A 24912-nucleotide genomic window follows, 5' to 3' on the forward strand; every position below is an offset into this window, starting at 1 on the left:
AAATTTTTCAGTTTGGCACTGAATTGGGAATTCAGTTACCTAGTAGACTTTATTCACAACCCAAGGGATATTTTGAATTTATTGTTACGTTTTCATATTCTGGATCATCAGAAACAAAAATTTTGATTTCTAAGACCGTAGGATTATCAGAGACTGCCAATCATTATCATCTTAAATGGACACAGCAAAGGTCTTCATGACTCCATGACTGTCTGAGTGACAGTGTATCGTAAGCACAAGTCTTTCAAAATCAAAAACCTATTTTTATTCAGAAATGCACATATGATGGGAGTAAGAAGAAGCGATATCTTAGTAAGTGCTAAAAGAATAATCAGATACATTTAGAGAATATAATGAAGGAATGGTTTATAAAATCCAAGTGTGGGAGTTGCTGCAGTGAGGGACGAACTGAAAGAAGAAATAAGATACTTAAGATGAAATAAGGCAGTAGAGTGAAAAGGGTAAACAAAGAGTGGAAATGGAGAAGGACAGAAATAGAGATGAAGTGGGATTTGTGTTCCTCACCCTACCACCACCTGTGCTGCTGAACGCAAGGCACCAGGAGCTTTACAAGGAATGACAGTAGATAACATGAGCTGAGGCTGTTCCCAGGGAGCTAACAGGGCTGAAAGTGGCAGTTTATCCTTGTGAGAACAGAAGGCTGCTGAGTATACAGCGGAGTATCTTAACTCACACATTGCCCTAGAGTAACATAAACAGAACCTAAACACAGGCGCTCTGTGTCTGTGTGTGCTTGTGTGAGAGAGTGAGAAAAGGACGGGATTCATACCAGGCGGCCAGTTTGCTTATTTTTGTGAGCATACCTTTGGTTTATGTTTCATTGTTCATCTTCCTGTATAATTTGTCAAATTGACTGTTACTAATATCTTTAAAGCACCTGAAGTGCCCAGGAAGGCTACTCGAGAAGAAGAAATACCTGTGGCCATGGCCAAAGCACCAGAGCCTCCAGCAGCCAGAGGTACCTGACCTTGTGGATAACTAGACTGAGAAGATACTTAATCTGCTTCTCTTGAGTGTTGTTCTACCCTCTTTTGGCCTGTCTTTATTTTAAATCTGAGACTCTTGAAGTTGTGAATGTTGGGCAAACTGTGCTGCAGTGTGTGAGGTTTTGGTCACACTTTTGTGGTGTTCAGCGTCTGCTTTGCTCTGGTGTTTGTTCCTCTTTGGCCAATCTTTTCATCACTATAAAATGAACCCCACTAATATCTTTGAAGTGCCTGAGATGCCGGAGGCAGAGGCCGTGGAAGAGGAAGAGGAGGAGGAAGCACTGGAAGAGGCAGTACCTGTGGCAGAACCTGAAGAGCCAGAAGCTCCTCCAGTTGAAGGTATATGGTGGTGTCCTGAAAGCACCTGCCCGCTCTCTGGGCTGACGCAGTGCTGACAGCTCTTTGACCCTCTGCCTTCTGTGGGGAGGGCTGTGAGCTGCGTTTAGCCACCTTGTGTCCGTACATGCCTATTTGGGCCTGTGGCAGAGCGGGTGGGGCTGGTCTGGGGCACATGCCCTGCCATAAGCCCGTGCTTAGGCTCTTTGCTGCAAGCAGTCCACCTGAAGGAAGAGTGGATGGCTGAAGAAGAGTCCCAGTAGCGTGCTGAGGGCTTGGTTTCCTGCTTTGCTGCTTGCCATTAGGCTGTTTGCTGATCTTTGTCCCTGTCAAGTAAAAGGAACTAATATCTTTAAAGTGCCTGAGGTGATTGAGGAGGAGGAGCCAAAAGAAGAGGTTCCAGTGGTTGTTCCCAAGAAGCCTGTGCCAGTGCCCAAGAAGCCTGTGCCAGTGCCCAAGAAACCAGAGCCTGTGGCTCTGCCCAAGAAACCAGAGCCTGTACCTGTTCTTAAAAAACGTGATGTTCCTCCATTGAAAGGTGACAGAGACAATTCTTTATTTTCTTCTTTATTTTCAATGATATATGCAGTACTTACATATTTCAGTGTGTTGTGTCTCCGAAAATTTTATTCTTCGTGTTCTTAATCTTAGTTATTGATCTTAATCTTTTTTTCATCATTGGCACTTTTCTATATTGTGTTTGTGTATGATTCAGTATTCACAAAAATGAAAATTAAATATCTTTTAAGCACCAGAAGTGACAGAGAGAACTGTCCCAAGGGAGAAAGTGACCCCTATAACACCTAAAAAGCCAGAATTCAAAAAACCAGAGCCTCCTCCAGCCAAAGGTATATATGGCTAGAAGGCACTTTCTTAGAATATGCCTTTTCTGTTTCTTTTTTCTTCGTTCATAACTGAGTCTGTAAAGTGTGTCAATTGTGTCAGCCTTGTTGACTTCCTGTTTAGAACACAAACACTCTTTTATTGTTGTGGAAACTGTTATTCACTGTTATTTTCTTTGTGGTAGTTGTCATTTTCTTTTTATGTTTCATACACACATTTATGTACATGTAAATAAAATGAATTAATATTTTTTTTAAAGTGGTTGAGGTCCCCGAGAAAGTTGTCTCAGAGGAGGAAGTACCTGTTGCTCTTCCTAAAATACCTGAACCACTACCAAGTGAAGGTATATACCATCATGGCTACTATTGTAAAGACAGTCCTTTCATCCAAATGTATGTTTTAAAAAATAGATTTCTTCTTTTTTCCCATTCTAGTTCTTGTAATTTGTTCACTTCACATTTTAGATTATACCAATCTATGTTTTTTATCTCTACTATTATTACAGTTTCAAAAATGAGAGTAAAATATTACTTTAAAATTAAATATTTTCATATGGTTCTACATTGGATATTCTTAAGAAAGAGTATCCTTTATTATTCACTTTTAGGCAATAATCAATTCTCACTAAATTCTCGTTTCTTGAAACCTAGTATTTATATTGCTGTCATAATCTTGAATGAACTGAGAGCATTCGAGTTTTTATTTTCTCCAGTTATAATTACTATCTAAAATTTATTTCATTTATATTGTATGCAGAAAAAAATACTATCCTTCACACAACCCTGAATTATACTTGCAGATAAAACAGTTTTCTCAAGGAATACATTAACTGCAAGGTTAGCTGTATGAACTGATACTGAGTGATCATGTATTCTAACGTGTATTTGTCTGTGTGTATTGGAGTAGCATTCTTTTTATTGATGTCTGCAATGATCTTATCATTGGAAACTTACACCAGTTGTCAATGTTCTTTAAAGAATATGAAATTGAAAAGGAAAATGAAGCTGAAGAAACAGAAGAAATTTCAGTTACAGAAGTAGAAGAAGCTTTACCAGTTAAAGGTATATAGACTACCTAAAGGCTTTCAGACAGCTTCCTCTTTCATTACTGCACAGATTTTTCTTGCTCTGTTGTTTTCCACAAATGTACCTGTATGGTGTTGGTCTCCATGTATTTCTTTCTCTGTTACATGTTGCAAACGAGTTCAGATCTCTTAATTCTTCTAAGTATAACACACAAAATATTTTAGGTACTTTCACTTTGTTTCCTGTCAACTGGATTCTTCTTATCATTTGTTTTCCCATCTTTTTCCTCATGTTATTAACATGCTTTTTTAAGTCAGCTTGAATGTTTGTGTTTTGTGTAAGCTACAGAGCAATAGCCTTAGACTCTTTCTTACTCCCGTTTGACCAATGAGATTTTTTCATTAACTTCATTGGAAATGGAAAATGATCGTCTTTACATTTGCACTCTTCATATGCCTACTGTGGTAGTCCATTTATTCTAAATATATCTAATGTTATTTAAAGCACCAGAACCTGAAAAGAAGATTCCTGAAAAGCGAAAGCCAGCAGCTCCTGCACCAACAGAAGATATTAAACTGGCAAAAGAACTACTTAAAGGTATAAGCATCTGAAGCCGCCATTAACAGGGGGAATTCAGACATGTAATCCTTTTTAATCACACTGGTAAATCTTAAGAAGTGTGCTTTAAAACATATCACTGGATTTTTTTTTCCTTCCCTATTATCACTCTAATGGGGCATCTTACTAATGCTAAATCTTTATGAATTTTCAGCATATTGTGGGTAAATATTTTTTTTTAACTTACCATATTTAACTAGTATTATGCCAAGTCAGTTTGCATGCATTCTTTTCAATAATTCTGGAGTAAATAAATGTATTCTCAAAAATCTTTAGAAAGTTAACGCATTCTTCTATCCTTAACATAATTCTTCTATTTTTTACATGTTCTTACAAATGAAAAGAATCCCCATCCATAATTTGTTGATGCTGCTTTGTAAACAGAGGTTTCAAATCAACTGTGCTTCACTTCATCAGACTTCTTCTAAACTTCTAATCAACCAGAAGCTTACCTTTGTAGCTCTTGTCTTTCTACAATGCCACTAGTATTAACCAGCTACCTGGATTTTTGGGAAAGTTATTTGTTTTTGGAATCTAATTATGTATATGATAAAATTCAAATAATTTTCTTTAAAGCTCCTGAAGCAAGGAAGAAAGTTGTGACAGCAAAACCTGCTGAGGCTCCACAATTGGAACCCCCACCTGCTAAAGGTAGCTACCTAACAGAAACATCTTAATTCTCTGAGGCATCTTTTGGACCAAGACTTACAGTTTTCAGTATATTCTTCCTTAATGTGTTCAAAAATATCAAATGATGCCTTTCTTAGATTATACTTCAAGAATGGACTCTAGTCTTGAATAGAAATATTTGTGTTCTTATATTTTTGTCCTCGTTAATTTCCCATTTTGCAATTTGTGAGATACAAAAAAAGATAATCACAGAAGAATAAGAAAGTGTTTTTATAAGTTTTGTCATTTGTGTAGATGTTTATTCCGGTTCTCTGCTTACAGAGAAATAAGAATTTGCTGTTTAAATGTATATAGCATTGTCCATCCATACTTATTATTTGCCTGAAATGTAACTTAATTTTGTGAAAAGACACTTCCAGAATTAGCTTACAAAAGATGAATTGAGCAAGGCACTTTACAAGTACTCCTTTGCATTTTTCATATGTACTAGGGTTCTAAACAGCACCGTATAAATATCTCTACTTAACGCTTCTTAAATTTAGAGATTAAACTGACTATGAATATAATAGGTAGTGCAGTTGAATGTAATGAAAGAGTTAAAACGTAACTATGATAACTCTCTTCGAATGCATAACTCTTCTAGTTTTCTTAGACCGCACTTCACTTTTGTTATTTTGTATGAACATTTACTCTTGTGCATAGGCCTTTAAGACCACTGTGAACAAATAATATGGGAAGTTGATTGAAAATATTGACTTCAATCTCAGCAGTTCTTTGCTTTGAATGTTCAATAGTGGACCAGCACTTCATTTATGTGTTTGGGGTGGTTAGTTGTTGGTTAGCTCTTCCTACTGATATGAACCTATAATAAAATCTGGAATAATGTTCTTCTAAGTTCCTGGACTTGTAAAGAAACCTCGTAGAGTAATTCCTGAAGTTACCCCTCCACCGAAAGAAGAAGTTGTTTTGAAAAGAGGTATAGTAACTTATAGTGGTATAAAAACCCAGCATACTAACATTGTTCAGTATGTTCTCCTAAGTAATGTTGCTTTGTGTGGCGTGGAAAATTACGTAAATATTGTATTACTTTATATGTGTTTATCGTGGATTTTATAACTGAAGAGTTAAAGCAAGGGCATCTCAAAAATTAGTCAAATCCAAAGGATCTGTGCTGAAAACAGAGTAGAATGCTGAGAATCTGGTTCACTGCTGTAACTCTTCTGTTTTCTGTTCTCTATAAAGCCTATACGAAAGCTGTCAATTTTTCAGTGTCTTCAGTTTGTGGACACCTATATATTTTCCTGTGATGTTGTAGATTTTACTAAAAATCTGTTGTAGATTTTACTAAAAATGTGGCATTTTCTTTTATGATTTTCTTGGAAGTACTGCACTGCTCCTAGGGTCCAGTGGCTCTATTGGACATTGCTTTCCTTTCATGCAAAGTCTCGAGCCTTCCAAATTACTTTGTGCTCAAAGCTTAAAAAAGAAGTAGTAATTCCCATTCTCTTTGAAATACTGAATGATCATTCATGCCCATGTACCTTGTAGTTCATCTTCAAATTTTAGACAATCCAATAAAACACAGTTGGTCAGTTTTTCACCTGAATCTCATTAGATACCCAAATGCATATCTGACAGGACAAAAATAAGTAAAACGAGACCAAGACAAGATATAAATTAGAGCTCTCCAAATACAACAACTGAATATTATAGTTTTCTTCCCTGGTGGAAGTGAATAGATATTTAATCCAGAATCTTTCATTTTCTCCATGAAAATCACCTGTAACTTCAGTTATTAATGCATTATTATGTTTGGTAATTCATTGTTAAATTGTAAGACATGCACTTTTTCTCTCAGAATAAAACACGAGATTCACAGAAGTCATTCAAATGTTGTATACAGACAGTTATCTGCCAAGTAAATCTTTATAGAATTAATCCAATATTCACTCACCATAGATGCAGCAATACGTTAAGAACAGTTCCTAAAATGTATTGAAAAGCAAGCATTAGGGAACTGAAGTGATGTTATTTAATCTAGTAGAACATTTTGAAGTTCATATTGGATATTTGTGGATTAAAAATTACTTGACATGAAGTTAATTATTTATTAACTAACCTATTGATGAATAGTGCATAAATAGATAATGTTGTTTTAAAATATAATATTTTATCTTCTCTTATTCTCCTGAAATATGTACCCATTATATATTTTCCATAAAAGTTCTATGATAAGAAATTGTATTCTATCATAGACAGTTAACATCTTTCCTCTCAGAGAGAGTGATCTTAATTAAAGCATACTTTTGCTCTAGATGACTTTTAAAATGCTTTCAGAATAGTATCTTCCTGTATATGCCTGTTTCTTCATTATTGTTTATATATGTTTAGGCTTTTGTCTTTCTCACTATCTATCTTATTCATTTATTTACCTGTGCTTTAAAAACTGAAATTACTTTTCTTTTAAAGTTCTTAAAAAGAAACCAGAAGAGGAAGAACCTAAACCAGAGAAAGAACCTAAACCTGAAGTTAAACCAGTACCTACACCAGTAGAAAAAATAAAGAAACCTGAAGGTACTAGTTTACATTCAAATCTATCTGGTAGAAAAGTTTGTGGAAAAAAAAAACAGTACAACTTTTTGAAAGCATTCTCTGAAATGCAGAGTTCCAACATTCTCTGAATTTTGAAATTCAGATTTTAATAGATGGCTTTCATAAATGTAATTGTGTGAACCAAAGCTTTGCTGGAAGCACTTCCAAATTTGGCATATGCATTTGGATCTGAATTCTACACTGTGTGATTACTTGTCAATCAGTATAGAAGAGAAATTTACAAGTATATTATAAAACTGATAAAAATATAACTGCAGTGAAACGGTTAATCCAAATATTCTTTTAGTTAAGGTCTTGCAAATATGTGTCCTTTTGTCCATTTTACTGTTTCTAATTTATTCAAATCCTACCCTTAAAAATGCATGTTCTTAAAATGTAACAACATCTCAAACTCTTTCAGTCTAAAAAGAATGAAAACTTTTAATTATATCGGGGAGAGAGGTATTTGGGGATTTAAGGTGTTTCAATATATCTTACAAAATAATGTTTTAAAGTCCCAGAAGTTCCTAAGAAGAAAACTGAGATACCTGTCATTAAAAAGGAGGAGAAACATGTGCCTGAACCACCAAAAGGTACAGATGTGTGATGCTCTTTTCTTTATTGCAGCAACTAAATTTTATTAATTGCTGCATATCATGATAAATTAAACTAATGCATTTTTGTCATCCCTTCTGTCCGTGACTATTGGATACTTGTTAACCACTTTGCATTCTTCAGGATTTCTTTTTGTCTTTGATTCTTCAGTGCTTGAAAAAACCATCTTTTTTTTTTCTACTGTATCCTGCTTTAAAAGAGTTCATCTCAAGTAAATTTCTTGCTTGCTTGCTGGAAAAATCAATTAAAAACAATCAAGTCTGTCCTTCATTAACTCTGTCTGTATTGTTGCTTGTAAATTTTATGTCCAATGAGATTATAAAACATGTAAATTAACCTATTTGTAATTGCTGTGTTTGAAATGCCAGAACCTAAGCAGGCAGCTATCCCGGTTCCTGGGCCTGAACCTAAACCTGCAGTAGGTAAGACTTCTTTAGCCATGAATACCAGTGCAACCTTATTTGTACACCTTGTCTTTTTTGTTTAGAGATTTCTCCTTAAAATTACATTAAAAATACATGTCAGCTTTAGTACTATAAGGGCTGGAACTGTCATATACTCCGCAGAACATCTTAGAGAATATTGTGCTTAAAAGTATTCATTGAAATAAATAAATGAGAACTCCTTTTTAATTTTTTTTCCCTACAGCTTTAAAATCTCCAAAACCGGCAGCAGAACCAGCACCAGCTATTACTACTGCACCGGTGACAACTCCTGTTGTTGGAAAGAAAGCAGGTATTTATGATAGTTCTATGCTACTCATAGGGCTTTTCTCTGTAAGATACCTAAATACTTTAAAGATAAAGACAATTAAGAGCTGTACAATCATATAACTCATTCATGACCAGGTAATTTTAGATCCTGTCTCAAGATCCTGATGTCCTTGATACTGTCACCTAATGTGAAGCTTATCTCTGTGGAATACCACTGAGATGAATCTGTGCTGTTGTTTCTGGATTGTGAAATGTATGCTTGTATTTATTGTCCTACTATGAAATTTGTGTATTCTGTTTATTCATTTATGTTGTTTATGTTCTGATGTATGTCTTGTGAACTGCATCTTGAATTTTCTCCGTTGTAAATGGAAGATTACACATATTTCTAAATAATCCCTGCATTATTTTGTCTTCTGCTTTGTAATTTGTTATGGAAATCCTGAGATAAAGAGGCAGTTGTGTTGAAGAAACAGCGTATTGGTATTTTTATGATATGCTTAGGACTCTGAGTCATACCTCACTATGAACAAATAGTTCTTTCTCCTCCTTGAAGCATTCCAAATCTGAAGTCCATCAGTAGAGCTGATGTAGATGCTGCTCACCCATCATTCAGAGGGAAATTGATTAGATGATGTAGTGACACTACTATCCATTTTATATAGGCAACCAGGTCCTAGAGAAACATCACTTTTTCTCCTTTTAACCTGGATTGAATTTGGACTGGTAAACTACTGGGATGATGCTCTGTACCATGGCAGTTTACTTTCTGTCCTGTTTGTGTCATTCTTATCTTTTTTGTTTTGTTTTGTGTTTTGTTGTATAGTCTGTGTTGTGTGAAGAAAAATTGTTCTATGTTCACTTTATTTCAGGTATAGCTGGAGATTTTGTCTTAAAATATATTGTTCTTGATGCTTATTCTTTTGGATTTTAACTCTCTAAGTTACCTGTGAAATCTTTGTAGCTGCAGAAAAACCTGATGCACCATCTTTACTAAAGCATAAAGGTAAAATGCCCCCAGTGGAAGAAGACAAGACTGAGTCAATTGTGTTAAAGAAGATATCATTTGAGAAACGTGCACATGTTAAAGAGAGAGTAAGTCCTAAGGAGACAGTTCTGGACATTCAGATGGTAGAGCCACTTGAGTTAAAAACCTTGCTGGAAACAGCTGATGGAATACTAAAATCAGAGGGATATGAGCAGGAACAAGTACCTCTTAAATATTTTGTGCGGCCTCCTGAAGGAGAGGAGCTAGAAATGACACATTTAATTGCAAGAAGGACTCCCACCCCTACAGGTGAGACAAGAGAAGTTGCGATAGATCACATTATTTATGAAAAGAATGAACCGCTTCTAGCTGATGAGAAATTGCCATTGATCTATATATCATCTGAACATGAGGATAGAGTTTCCAGAGAAGGAAAGGGGGATGAAGCTAAACTGACTGTTCATGAGGAAGGCGCTATAGGGAGAGTCTCTGACAAGTCTAGGATTCTTCAGGAAAGAGAGATTCCTGCACATGAAAAAGGAGAGGAAAATGAATCAACGTATGTACCTAGTCTTATACCCAGAGACAAGAAAAGGTTTCTAAGAAAAGAGAGAAAATCAAACATCAGTTTGCAACATGAAGAACCTCCCATTAAGGATAAAACTTCATTTGTAAAGATTATCAGAGAAGCAGAAATAACTGATACTCCTTTGCTTACCATTGAAGAAGAGAGAGCAGAATTTTCTCTAGAGAAATCAGAAATTCCTCTTAGAGAATCCATGAAGGACTGTGATATGCAGAAGAAAGCTCAACAGATGAAGAAATCTGGTACCTCAGCAGCTGAAATTCCTACGTATAAGATTCTTAGTAAAGAAGCAAAGAAAATGGAAATTATTCATGATGAGAAAGATGAGAAAAGGGACTTTACATCATTGGAACTACATTCCTTAGAACTGTCTAATGAGACTACTGAACCAGCATTGAAAAAAGATGTTGACCTGGAACACCCCAATGAAGAAAAGGTGAGTCCTAGAGTAAAAGCTCACAGAGACTTTGAACAGTGTATTCTTAACCCACAAGTAGTGGAAATGAAAACAGGAGAAAAGTATTCTGCAGAGGAAGGAGAACCCATTGAAGTCCATCATGAGGAGGGTTTAGAAACATTGTTGACTGGGAAAGCACTACTAAGTGATAAAAAACCAGGCAGAAGGATTATGTCAGAGAAGAAAGACAAAACTATTTTCAGCACCCACTTAAAAAAAGACAAATTTAGACAGTCAAATGCCCCTCAAGGGCTGCCGATGGAAAAACAAGAATTTGATACAGTGATTAGAGGTGAAGGAATGAAAAGTGAAGTTTCCATAGGAGAATATAAAAAGGGAGTTGGCGATGAAATAGCTAACAGAAATGAGTCAGCAAAGAAAATTCCTATTCAGCCACCAAGGAGTCAAGATAAAAAACTGTTTCTGAAGCTTCATACCACTCAGGATGAAAGTGAAAAAGCTCCAGGTCTCAAAAGCACCGAAGTTAAAACTGATGAAAAGAAAGCTCCTTTGACTGTGGAAGAAGTGAATCTTTCTGGAAGAGTGCTTGAAGAGACAGAAGGTATATCAGATGAAAAACCAGCAGCTGAAAATGACATTAGAAAAAGCACATCTGTTACCAAGAAAAAAGAGAAGGAAATACTTCCAGGCAAAATAACACCAGGTAAAGGAATCCCTGCAAGTGGAGAAATCACTTACTCCTCTAGCATAGGTAAGATAATCACTCCCAAGAAAGTGGAAGGAGAGAAAGAGTACTGGAAGTCAGAACATGCTCATGTGATTGAGCAGGCCAGTAGCCTTTTGAGTGATTACAGGAATTTGAATGCATCTGGAGAAACACATCAAGTTCTGGATGTTCCTGTTAAGTCTCGTGCAAAGCGAGGTGAGGAAGACTACTGCCAAATTCTACCACAGAGTGCTTGTACTATTTGCTTCAAGAGAAAGTACCATTTGCCATTGCAATGTTTGTTCGTTAACACCATTCACATTTCCATCCACTCTAGTGGCGTTCAGCCACCCTTTACATGTTTGTCTTACCCATATGTACGTATATTTGTGCAGTTTATATTCATTGTCTGAATGTTACACTTTTGTAAGACTGTATAAATTATGATGCGTGCTATTGTCTTCTCAGAAATACTTGCACATTTTTTCTAGCATTCATTTTTCCATCCACTGCAATAAAATCTGTCCTGCATTTCATTCATATCATTCTGACGCTAGAAGTATGTATTATATTTTCCTTCACAAATCATGATAAGAAGCAGCATAGCATGGCAAATATTTTCAGAAGTTTATATGAGTCATCATAGGTTGGACAACCTATGGAACATCCCTCAGTTGTGAGAATATCACATTGTCCTGGAATGTATTTAATTTATACAGCTTATATTTTCATTGTCTCCATTAGTAAGTGTGTGTGCTTTTTCTCAAATAATACACATAATTTGTAATAGGTACTTCAACTGTTTTGATTGACAGGGAGGTACTGATCAAGAGCCAAATTGTGAGTGAAGTGTTAGGGAATGACAGAATTTTACTGGACAATAAATGGAAGCATTAGGAGCTCCTTAGCTGCCTTTTGGTCTCCAGTGCTGAATATATGGCTTTCCCAGTCTCCAAAATGCTGAACTTGCCATTCAGATATAGACAGCATAAGTTGTATAAATATATATGTCTATATCTTCCTCCCCTTCTATGTGTATATAACAAAAGGAGGAGAAAATATGATTTGTAAAAGAAATGTTTGTCTTAATTTTAATACACATGTTTATTTAGCTTCATTCCTAATAATATTGCTGTTCTGCTTCAGAGGCCAAGCCAACAAAAGAAGAAACTCCAAAGGGGATCAGCCCAGTCAAAGGTAAAAATGATTACTAAATGGCTATCATTGCTATTGTTTTACAATCCTGAACTCAAATTATAAATAATGCTTTGAGCAAAAAAATCACTATTCAGCAGTCTTCTAAATTAGACTACCCAGTTTTATAGCATTTTGGAAGATCTGTTGTTTTTGCCTAAGCATTAGTAGTTAATAAGCACACTTTTAATGAAAATGTCTTTAAAATTTCAGCTGATTCAGCCATTGAGGGGCAATGACAGTTAACCTTTGCATGCTTTTCTCAATAGCTGGATGTCATAAGACTGTTAGACAGAACCAACCTTGTCTATGGTATGAATGTAGTTAGAGATTGCACAGCCTTCCAGCAAAACTGTATAATGTGAGCAAGGCTATGCATCTGCTTTCATTGCCTACTGGGAGCAGAGAGGAGACGGTGGGAGAGCTGCTTAAACCCCTTTGATTCTCATACAAATCAGATTATTATAAAGTTTAAACACAGTTTCTCTGAAAATACCTGTGCCTTCAAATTCAACACGTAAATGCATGATTCTGTTTTTCTATGTTTTGATCTCGATGGATGAGATTTGGTGATCAAGAGTAAATCTGTGAAATATGATAGTAAATCATGGTCAGCATGCTTTTATTAGTACAGATAGCTTTTTCAGTTCTTCTAAAATTAACTCAGAAATTTAACACTAATTACTAGCTCTATTGAAACTCCATTAAATGCATCGGGCCCTGCAACACTGTGAAATGCATCAGTGAAGCAGGTGGATCAGAAACTGGTCCCGCTTTGGCTCTACGGGAAACTTACAAGGAAAGCAAAACAATTAAATTATTTATTTTGAATCTGAATTACAGCCAAGAAGACACCTTCACCAGCAGATGCAGAAAGAAGGAAACTCAGGCCAGGTAGCGGTGGTGAAAAACCTCCTGAAGAGCCTCCATTCACTTATCAACTGAAGGCTGTGCCACTGAAGTTTGTCAAAGAGATGAAAGATATAGTGCTGAAAGAAGCAGAATCTGTTGGGTCTTCTGCAATCTTTGAAGTCCTTATTTCACCATCCACTGCGATTACCAGCTGGATGAAAGATGGAAGTAACATCCGAGAGAGCCCAAAGCACAAGTTTATTGCTGATGGCAAAGATAGGAAACTGCATATCATTGATGTCCAGCTGTCAGATGCTGGTGAATATACTTGTGTATTAAGACTAGGGAACAAAGAGAAGACCTCTACTGCCAAACTCATTGTTGAAGGTAATCTCATTTCAGATCTGTCAGTAATTTAAAGACTAACTCCTACTAAAGCTCAGTGATAAATACATCTTATTATCACATTTTACAGTGATAAATACATCTTTTAGTTTTCATCAATAACTACAAAGTTTGATTTAGTATGTAAGACATTCTTCATCATGCCATACAAATGAGACAAATCAAAATAATGTGTTTCCCTCAGAACTCCCAGTGCGGTTTGTGAAAACACTTGAAGAAGAGGTCACTGTGGTTAAAGGCCAGCCACTGTACTTGACCTGTGAGCTTAATAAAGAAAGAAGTGTGGTCTGGAGAAGGGATGGGAAGATCATCAAAGACAAGCCTGGGAAATTTGCTCTGGGTATTATTGGTTTGTCACATTCCCTCACCATCACTGATTCAGATGATTCTGATGCTGGAACCTACACTGTTACCGTGGAAGACTCTGAGCTATCATGCTCATCTTGTGTTAAGGTAGTAGGTAAGCAATCAAAATCATCATCTCCTTTCTCTATGGCTCTTTTAAAATTGGTATTTTCCCCATAGTATTACCATATAAACTTGTAGGTAGCATTTCTGCAGCTGTAGTATAAAATCTGTTAAGTTCTCTTTCTTCTATTTATGATTCATCTGTTTGTATTAAAAGACTGTTAACCTGTATTTCTGTGCAACTTCTTATAATGCAGAAGTGATAAGAGACTGGCTAGTAAAACCTATAAGAGACCAGCATGTAAAGCCAAAAGGAACAGCCACTTTTACCTGTGACATTGTCAAGGATACACCAAATATTAAATGGTTTAAAGGAGATGAGGAAATTCCTGCTGAACCAACTGACAAGACAGAAATCTTGAAAGAAGGAAATAAAATTTTCCTGAAAATTAAGAATGCTGGCCCTGCTGATATTGGAGAATATTCAGTGGAAATTGAAGGTCGCAGATACCCAGCTAAACTGACCCTTGGGGGTAAGGAATCTTTTATTTTCAATATATTTAATCACCTCATATGTAAAAAATTCCAAAATCTCTAAACAAAAATAAAAATGGTCACCTGAGTTCCTGTAAAGCTCTATCAAAACTTGACCAAATTACATATGTGCTAATTTGTGCATTCTAGAACGTGAAGTTGAACTTCTGAAGCCATTAGAGGATGTTACAGTTTACGAGAAAGAAACAGCAAACTTTGATACGGAAATATCTGAAGAAGACATTCCTGGTGAATGGAAGCTGAAAGGTGAAATCCTGCGACCCTCACCTGTAAGCATCTTTGAATTTAACAACATAGCTTACTTAGAATTAAACGCTATGAACAGGTTCCCTTAAGTCTTTATGGTAAAATTTTTCGCAGACACGTCACTCTTACTCAGTCCAGAATGTAGAAAGACTAAACATTTTGGTGATTAAAAAGAACGTGGTTCTCAAAGTAAGGATGATATGCCTTAAGGCTATCTTTTGAAGTGCTTTATTTTCAGAAACGATTATGGCACGTTATTCAGACAGTAATAGAAATAACCTATGTACATTACAGGGAACAATATATTTACAGGAAGGGTAGAAGGCTGAAAAAACGCACTCTATTTTTTTAATTATCCTTTTTCAGTAAAAGTGTTAATTATTCTTGAGAAATAATTCCAGTCTTTCTGACTCTACTGTGTATCAAATGCTTATAGAATTTCTTTATTAAAAATGTCTAGCAGTAATGAATTTGCATAATATTTACCAAAGTCTGTCATCCCTGCAGACATGTGAAATCAAAGCTGAAGGAGGAAAACGCTTCCTAACTTTGCACAAAGTCAAGTTAGAGCAAGCTGGTGAAGTCCTTTACCAAGCTCTTAATGCAGTTACTACAGCTATCCTGACAGTGAAAGGTACCGTGAAATGAAACACAACATCAACTTAAAAAGATTTCTGAGCACAGATACAAATAATGTGTTCTGTTTTGTTTCTAGAAATTGAACTGGACTTCGCTGTTCCCCTAAAAGATGTCACTGTCCCTGAGAAACGCCAAGCAAGATTTGAATGTGTCCTTACCAGAGAAGCCAATGTTATATGGTCTAAGGGCACTGATATACTGAAGATTGGAGAAAAATTTGATATCATTGCAGATGGAAAGAAACATATTCTTGTAATCAATGATTCTCAGTTTGATGATGAGGGAGAATACACTGCTGAAGTTGAAGGCAAGAAGAGCACAGCAAGACTGTTTGTTGAAGGCAAGTATCTTATGAACAAAATGTTACAAAAATATATATAATGTATGTTTTAGAACCACATTAGCTTTTTTTTCTGGAGGTACTTACTCATGCTTTATTTTTACACTACAGGTGTGAGGCTGAAGTTCATCTCACCTCTACAGGATCAAACAGTGAAAGAAGGAGAAACAGCTCACTTTCAGTTTGAGCTTTCTCATGAAGACATGCTAGTGAAATGGTACAAAAATGATAAGAGACTCCACACAAGCAGAACTGTTTTTATTACTTCAGAAGGAAAAGTTCATAAACTAGAAATGAGAGAAGTAACACTTGATGATATCTCCGAAATAAAAGCTGTAGTCAAGGATATGAACACACAAGCAAATCTCAAAGTCTTAGGTAATTGCTTAAGTATGCGATATAAAATACACTATATCATAATTATAAACAATGTTTTTAAGTAGAGAACGGCAAAATAATACATTTGTATCACTAATTTAATGTTTCATATCCAATATTCCTTTTGTAGAGGCTGATCCATACTTCACTGTGAAATTACAAGACTACAGTGCTGTGGAGAAAGATGATGTTATTCTGGAATGTGAGCTTAGCAAAGATGTCCCAGTGAAATGGTACAAAGATGGTGAAGAACTAGTTGCTTCAAGCAGAATTTCCATAAAAACAGATGGCTTGCGCCGTATCCTTACAATCAAGAAGGCTGCAGAGGGTGACAAGGGTGTTTATGAGTGTAGTTGTGGAACGGACAAGACGAACTGTAACGTTGGCGTTGAGCGTAAGTCATCATACCTTGGCTAAGGGAAAGTACTGAAGCCTTTGTAAAACAAAGTTGATAGAAAATAATAGTTAAATAGTTGAAATATATAAATTAACAATTACCAAGTACTTTAACAAGAAGAGACAATATATATTTAAATGGCTGTTGTAAAGACAGTGATTCTCATTCTTTTCTCTGTCCATTTACAGTCAGGAAAAAAAAATCAGCTTAATTAAATGTGACTTAATTAGGAAGAAAAATATTCTTGCTGAAAATAAATAAACTTTCAGACATATTTTAGAAAGAGGTTGTAGACTACCCAACCTTGAATTTTTAATGAAGAGATCACATTTATCAGTAGTAGCCTTTGAATTCCCTAAAGAAGGGATAAGGAGAGAGTTCAGATCCTTTTCAGTCCTACATCTTCTACGTTATAAAATGAGTAAGAAGATGTGAACTTTTTTTCCTTTTAGCTCGCTTAATTAAAGTGGAGCGCCCGCTGTATGGAGTGGAAGTATTTGTTGGTGAAACAGCACGTTTTGAAATTGAGATTTCTGAGCCTGATGTCCATCCCATATGGAAACTGAAGGGAGAGACCCTAACACCTTCACCTGTGAGACTGCTGCTTTATTTTTAGACCATAATTTACACTAGGAAAACATATTTGATAGTAAAGTTTGGTGAGTAGTTTCTTAGGATACTCGTATTTCAGGGGTTCTTTTTTCTTTATCACCAGGAGTGTGAAATCATTGAAGATGGGAAGAAGCATATTCTCATCCTTCATAACTGCAGACTGGATATGACTGGAGAAGTGTCTTTCCAAGCTGCTAATGCTAAAAGTGCTGCCAATCTGAAAGTGAAAGGTACAGCTTGCACTTTGCCAGCATCTGTATCTCAGGGCACTGGAACAAATCTAGTAACAGCCGTTTCTATGTAAATCTACTACTGAACTGAAAGTGCTCTTCTTTGATTTCAGAATTGCCTCTCATCTTCATTACTCCACTAAGTGATGTGAAGGTCTTTGAAAAGGATGAAGCCAAATTTGAATGTGAAGTGTCCAGAGAACCCAAAACTTTCCGCTGGTTGAAAGGAACACAAGAGATCACTCCTGATGAAAGATTTGAAATAATTTCAGATGGAACAAAACATGCCCTGATTATTAAATCTGTTGCATTTGATGATGAGGCTAAATATATGTTTGAAGCTGAAGATAAAAGAACGAGTGCCAAGCTAATTATTGAAGGTTTGTCTGCCTTTCTAGGAAAGCGTTGTGCCATAGCTGTCCTTGAACAGTTTTTATTCATAGTATTTTTACTAATGAAATATTTTGTTGACATAGGTATTCGCCTGAAATTCATTACTCCTCTCAAGGATGTAACGAAAAAGGAGCGAGAAACTGCAGTGTTCACAGTGGAACTCTCACATGAAAATATCCCCGTTGTCTGGTTCAAGAATGACCAACGATTACATACCAGTAAAGTGGTTTCAATGACAGATGATGGCAAATTTCATACACTCACAATCAAAGATCTTACTATTGATGATACTTCTCAGATTAGAGTGGAAGCTATGGGCAAATCCTCAGAAGCTAAACTCACTGTTCTTGGTAAGCATACCCCGCAAAAATTTATACGTTATTTTCAGAAGAGTCTTACTAATGAACAACCAGAAGGTCTTGGAATTTGTTTGGTTTGGCAGGGATTGTTTTTTTTTTTTTTATGTTGTTGTTTGCTTTACCTAAACCTATTTTATGGTGCTTTACAATTTGCTTGTATTCCATTGGGCTTCATTTACCCATTCACAAAGGATAATTAAAATAACTTTGAATTTTCATCCAGACGTGGCAAAATTAGCTATAAGATACTTACATGATGCTCTGAAGTTCTCAAAAAGAGGGAAATCATTTTGTCAGCAGTATGAGTAGTACACTGAATTGCTTTTTAGATATTTGTTTTCTCTTTTTGCAACAGAACTATGCAATAATTTTATTAGGACTATATTTAATCACTCTTACAAGGCATCAACAGGAAATGTATTTACAGTAAGAATCCATTGTCCTTTTACTTGCAGAAGGAGACCCTTACTTCACTGGGAAGCTTCAGGATTACACAGCTGTAGAGAAAGATGAAGTGATTTTACAATGTGAAATCAGCAAAGCAGATGCACCAGTGAAGTGGATGAAGGATGGCAAACCAATTACTCCATCAAAGAATGTTGTTATTAAGGCTGATGGTAAAAAGAGAATACTTATACTCAAGAAAGCTTTGAAGAAAGACATTGGACAGTATACTTGTGATTGTGGTACCGATCAAACCTCTGCTAACCTCAATATTGAAGGTAGGGCTGGGTTGCTATGTCAAAGAAGTCTTTTGGGATCCATTAGAGACTGAGAATCAATCTTTTTTTTTTTTCACCCACTCAGACAGAGATATTGAGATCATACGTCCACTATACAGTGTGGAGGTGATTGAGACAGAGACTGCCCGTTTTGATATTGAAATATCTGAGGAAGGTGTCCATGGCAATTGGAAGCTAAAAGGAGAACCCCTGACTGAATCACCTGTAAGCACATATTTTAAATTCTTTCTTGTATGTGAATTAACAATGTACATGTAGCTGGAATGTGAGGAAGAAGCAGGCAGGTGCAGAAATTAAGTGAAAACTCATTCAACTTTCAGTAAGAGTAACTTGTAAAAATATTTTAATTTTCAGTAATAACCTTCAAAATGGAATAGAAATACAATACAAAATATATGAAATAGCTAAATAATAAATTATTTTACATAAATACACTCTCTGTTGCCAGTTCCTAACAGTCAAAGTGCAAAGACCTCATGGAATTCTGTTAAGCGTGATAGCATTTGAAAATAGAAACTTTGGATTCTGTGGGGTTTTTTGTTTGTTTGTTTGTTTGTTTTGAGTTATGTTTGTTTTAAATAGATGTAGATTTCATTTTAGAGCTCTTCACTATTGCTATGGTAGCTAAAATGCATTTAAAATTGTATATGGCTTAATCAAATATTATTAATTCCTTACTGGTAGGATCTGGAAATTTAAGAAACAGTACAATCATGACAGGAAATAATTTGGCAATGTTTGATGTTACAATGCTGATGTGAATAATGCACAAAGATCAAAAGTTCCGTGAAAATCAGTGTCTGGGTGAAAGACCCTTATCAAGAAAAGATCACAAAACAAGCTTGCCTTACCATTTTCTATTTCTCTCTGGCCTTCTGATTGGTCTGCATATGATGAATGTATTGGCTAATCCATCAGCACGTACATGCCACCCTCATGAATATATTGCTTCTTGCACTTTCTTTCTTTCTAGATTGTATTAGAAAGGAGGAAAGGAAAGGGAGTACACTATGAATGAAAGTTTATAGAGTATGTTAGAGGCAGTGGGCCTGAGTTTTCTGAGTGTAGGAGAACATAACAGATGAATGGTCTAAGGAGAAGTATGGGCTGCTGAGGAGCACAAAAAGAGATACTGAAAAAAATTCCTTCACTTTTCTTTTTGAAGGACTGCGAAATCAAGGAGGAAGGCAAAAAGCACTTTCTTACACTGTACAATGTACGTTTAGATCAAGCTGGCGGAGTAGATTTCCAAGCAGCAAATGCCAAATCTGGTGCTCACCTTCGAGTGAAACGTAAGTGTCTTTGAAATTACTTATGTGAAAACAACATACTCAATACTTCTTTAGTATGAGTAGAAAAATCTCTATATTTGTACTCTACCCAAGGCAATTATTTCCAGAACAGCAACTCAAGCTACTTTTGTATCTTTTAATTAAAGAATGTTGATATTTATTTATTTATTTATTTATTTATTTATTTAAATGTCATATATACTTTATTCTCATAGGAGAAGAAAAGGTAAGGAGATGGCCTTGAATGCTTCTTCATGATCTGGCATCATATGTAGTTATGAAATCAAAGTATCACAGCAAAGGCTTTACAGCATTAAAATATCATGTTAACCTGAGAGGATGGGATCACAGTGATATTTGAGGATAGGGTTAAGACTGTGATGGACAGGGACAGACCACATGGTTGAAGACCACTTGTTTCCTACTCCAATCCTTGCCCTCGCTATTTTGGAAAACACATGCCTTATCTAGCCAGAGGCATGCAAGGCTTGGCAGAGAGACAGATGCACAGCAACTTTCCTGCTGACCTTGTTCAATTTAAAGAAGTGTGCTCTGCAAATAGGAAATTTTTGGTCACTAGCCCTTCCCCTAAAAACCCAGGGTGGCCCCTTCTATTTAGAGAATTAAAAGAGCAGCACTGCAATGTCTGTCTCTCTTGAGGGAAGCCACCATGGAGATTAGTATATAAGGGCAGCAGTTCTCTCTTGGGTAGAAGTGTCTAATCTGAAAATGATGTCCTCTTCTTACCAAGCTCGAGTAATAGGCTTGCTGAGACCTCTCAAGGATGTAACAGTGACAGCTGGGGAATCTGCAACTTTCGATTGTGAACTCTCTTATGAGGGAATCCCAGTAGAGTGGTACCTGCAAGGAAAGAAACTGGAGCCCAGTGATAAGGTAAGGAGACTAAACTTTATTTTCCCTTGTGTTTCTTCCTCTTTCCTCACTTTCACCTCTCTTCCACTTTTTTTTTTTTAATTTACTTTCTCCTAGTAGAGGTACTAAGGCACAGCAGTGCTGTTGTGTGGTATCTCCTCACTGAATCAGACATGGAATATTTTACCTGGAGAAGAAGAAGGATTTTTTGTACAAAGGGAAGCAAAGACTTTAGTGCCTGATTCTGTGCAAGAATCCGTTACAGGGATGATGAATTATTTTTGCTCAGGATAATTGCAGCTACTGTGAGAGGATTTTGAAAGGTGCTTTCAGGAAATGTTTTTTTCTTCTGAATGCTGAGTTGCAGTCCAATTCTGCATATAAGGGGATTAAGAGGATTCAAATTCCATTTCAGGCATTTGTTCTGGCTCTCCTGATAACTTTCTGAGCAGATTTGCTTGTCAAGCACTTCTCACTAACTATTTTTAACCCTTCATCAAGTGCTGGCTCTTAACTTTGAGATCTGAGCAGTCTGGAATGTAGCCAGTTTAACATTTGAAGTTAATGGGAGGGGAGATAATGTAGGAAGCATAAAATAAAATAGGTATGGCTGGTTTTAAGACTACTTTTTTTTGCATATTAGCCCAAAGAGAAGTAATACAAATGAAGATGTAAGTTGTAAATCTCAGACAAAGCAAACTTTCAAGGCATTGTAGAACCCAGCAGAATTTCAGAACCTGTAATAATGCTCCTAATGATACTTCAGTATATATTTTTTGCTTTTAAATGTAGTTTTAGCGGATCGTTTTCAGTTTTGGAAAACTGATCTTTCTGAGCTTCACCTAATTTGCTTAAATGGAATCTGATTCATTAAAAAATATAGAAATAAGAAAAGAAAAAAAACAATTATCAGATAAGTGATAATCCAATTACTGTATTTAAGAACAGATAGTCAAAATTGAAACTCAACAGATGAGACTTTTAATAAACCAAAGTAATCACTTCTGAGTCTAGAAATAAAAATGTGGAAAACTATTAATCACTGCTGTGGCTTGGTATTTATCACTGCCTGGCACGGTACCACAAGTTTAATATTTCTGTATGATGGAACATTATTTTGATCTTGTCTGCTTAAGTTATCATTTCAATTCCTTGAAAAAATTCTAGATTTTTATTCAGCTTGCATATCCACTCAAAACTGTCATTTTTCTTCAGCTGAAATTTGTGAAGGAGCATTCATGTAGAAGTAGTTCATTGGAATGCATGATTACCAAGAATTTTCATCTGTAAATGAACAGGGACATTTTTTTCAGGCAGAATTTTCTTCAAAATTTAATAATAGAAGGTCAAATTAGCATTTGAAAAAGATGGTATGAGGAAGGGACCGAGCCTCTTTGTATTTCTCTATATTTTTTTACTTCCAATGAAGACAAGAGTAATAATATCAGCATAAGCACGAAATTTCAGATTTTCATAAGTGAAAAGACCAAACAGAAGTATTCTCAAATTCCTCAGAAGATTTTTATCTTGAGCTATATTTAGTGCATGTAAAAGCAAATTATCCAAACTTCGTATAAAAGGAAACAACAAAAAAAATCTGCAGACAACAGTAAATAAAAAAGGCTATTTCATTAAATGTTCCTCAAATCTTTGTCGTAGATACTTACAAGAGTATTTTTTTAATGTACTTTATAAGGTTGTCACACGTGCTGAAGGGAGAGCTCACACACTTATTCTTAGAGATGTCAAGTTAACAGATGCTGGAGAGGTATCACTGACCGCAAAAGATTTCAGAACTCAGGCAAATCTTTTTGTGAAAGGTAAGTCAGACATTTTAGTTATACCATAGCAAGCGTTAATAGTCCATTCATGTTTCACCCCACAATAGGATGTCAATATACACCATAGATCAAATTAGAAGGTTCATGTATACAACATTGGAATGGTAAATAAATTTCCTTACTAAAAATAGCCCCTTACTTAAAATCTTGATGTTTCACAGAAGAGCTGAGAAAACAGTGAAATACTGAAAATATGTCAGATGTGGGAGATGAATCAGTTCATTAGGGTTTCTACAGCTTCACTGCAGACTTGAACATTCAGCTGGCCTCAGTATGACACACCGATACCATATCTAGTTATGGCTTGCTTCTAGTCTTCAGAGTACAACAATGCCATCAGCCAAGTGATATACTGTTGGCTAGATTTCCACTAATATGTTGTATGCAGCTGAGGAGTCAAAAAGCTGCACGCATATCTAATTAATTGAGCTATTCAAGGGAAAATAAAAAATACTGTTCCTAAGGTTCAAGATATAACTTCAGAGTCACTGGAATCACATGATTATCACGTGCTAAAGAAATTGAGTTGCAAAGTTTTGTGATAACGGTTTGTGAGTAAAAACCCCTTGGACAAGGAGAACATACAGTCTATTATAATAGAAGACTGTAGGTAAAGAAATTAGATGAATTAACTGAGCATATTTAAGGATTAAAAATAATTTGAAAAAAAACTTCAACAGAGAATTCCAAGAGTGTTGTTGATTATTCAATTAAAAAATAAATAAATAAATAAACAGCATGGAAGAGTTCTGTACTAGCAGAAGGCCAGATGTGATTTAGATCTTTTCTACCAAAAATCTGTCTTCTTTCAGAACCCCCGGTTGAATTTACGAAACCACTTGAGGATCAGACTGTTGAAGAGGAGGCCACTGCAATACTGGAATGTGAAGTTTCCAGGGAAAATGCAAAAGTGAAATGGTTTAAAAATGGAGAAGAAGTTCATAAAACAAAGAAGTATGATATCATTTCTGAAGGCAGAGTCAGAAAACTCATTATCCATGGCTGCACACTGGATGATGCAAAAACATATACTTGTGATGCCAAAGATTTTAAGACATCATGTTTTCTCAATGTTGAACGTAAGTAATTTATAGTTTTCTACAGAATAGTTAAGTGCTATAGACACTGCGGACTAGTGTCTATGATTTGCAAAAAACAATAATATACATTTCCGCAATTTATTTTTCTTTGTCTGGGATTTTCCTCTACTAAAAACGGTGGGTTTTTTTGTAGCTCTTCGTGTTGAATTCCTGAGGCCACTAACTGACCTTGAAGTTAAAGAAAAAGAATCTGCTCGGTTTGAATGTGAAATTTCTCGTCCAGGTGTCAAGGTAAATAATTTTTTTTTGAGTAGTTCCTTCAACTAGAGCTCTTATTTAAAATTTACATCTTCACAGTGCTGCTGAAAAAGAATGCACAACTGAAATCTATGCTGAGTATGTTAATTTTAATAACCATGTCAATTTGTTTTAAAACAGGTGAAGTGGTTTAAGGATGGCATTGAAATCAGAAAAGGCAAGAAGTATGACATAATTTCTAAAGGTGCAGAACGCATTCTTGTTATCAGTAAATGTCTCTTCGATGATGAAGCTGAATATGCCTGTGAAGCAAAAACAGCTAGAACTTCTGGTCTACTTACTGTGATAGGTGAACACATCATTTTAAGAATCTAAAGAATCTAAAAAATGTTATTTTGAGGAAAGGTCTTAATTGTTTTTCCAAATTCTTGTTGCAGAGGAAGAAGCTGTTTTCACAAAAAATCTTCATGATCTTGAAGTAAATGAAAATGAGACTGTAAGATTCATCTGTGAAATCTCAAAGCCTAATGCTGAAGTTATTTGGTTTAAAGGAGATGAGGAGGTGCCTGATGGTGGTAGATTTGAATACATTTCTGATGGCCGAAAGAGAATTCTTGTCATACGTAATGCTCATCCTGAGGATGCTGGCAAATATACTTGCAAACTCCCAAGCTCTAGTACAACAGGAAAACTTACTGTACATGGTAAGAGAGTTACTTTTTTGTCTTTGTTCTGAAAAAAAGAGATCAACTAGATCATTACATTTTGGTTTATTGTCTT

The 24912-nt window shown here is 35.7% G+C and overlaps 1 protein-coding gene across 1 annotated transcript in view; it reads left to right on the plus strand.

The window, feature by feature from the left end:
* Positions 1–24912, plus strand: part of LOC110400102 (titin-like) — a 243014-nt gene that overhangs the window by 127318 nt on the left and 90784 nt on the right. The window contains exons 117-142 of the mRNA XM_021399719.1: positions 6929–7033; positions 7567–7644; positions 8035–8088; positions 8315–8401; positions 12224–12274; positions 13115–13510; positions 13713–13988; positions 14194–14469; positions 14621–14760; positions 15245–15371; positions 15453–15716; positions 15828–16094; positions 16225–16488; positions 16944–17083; positions 17207–17333; positions 17447–17713; positions 17810–18076; positions 18541–18807; positions 18893–19032; positions 19994–20120; positions 20872–21014; positions 22690–22813; positions 23647–23913; positions 24068–24165; positions 24313–24481; positions 24570–24836. Coding sequence (XP_021255394.1) covers positions 6929–7033; positions 7567–7644; positions 8035–8088; positions 8315–8401; positions 12224–12274; positions 13115–13510; positions 13713–13988; positions 14194–14469; positions 14621–14760; positions 15245–15371; positions 15453–15716; positions 15828–16094; positions 16225–16488; positions 16944–17083; positions 17207–17333; positions 17447–17713; positions 17810–18076; positions 18541–18807; positions 18893–19032; positions 19994–20120; positions 20872–21014; positions 22690–22813; positions 23647–23913; positions 24068–24165; positions 24313–24481; positions 24570–24836 — 4788 coding nt within the window. The remainder of the gene's footprint in view (positions 1–6928; positions 7034–7566; positions 7645–8034; positions 8089–8314; positions 8402–12223; positions 12275–13114; positions 13511–13712; positions 13989–14193; positions 14470–14620; positions 14761–15244; positions 15372–15452; positions 15717–15827; positions 16095–16224; positions 16489–16943; positions 17084–17206; positions 17334–17446; positions 17714–17809; positions 18077–18540; positions 18808–18892; positions 19033–19993; positions 20121–20871; positions 21015–22689; positions 22814–23646; positions 23914–24067; positions 24166–24312; positions 24482–24569; positions 24837–24912) is intronic.

Source organism: Numida meleagris, chromosome 5 (assembly GCF_002078875.1).
Source record: "Numida meleagris isolate 19003 breed g44 Domestic line chromosome 5, NumMel1.0, whole genome shotgun sequence".
Lineage (NCBI taxonomy): Eukaryota > Metazoa > Chordata > Aves > Galliformes > Numididae > Numida > Numida meleagris.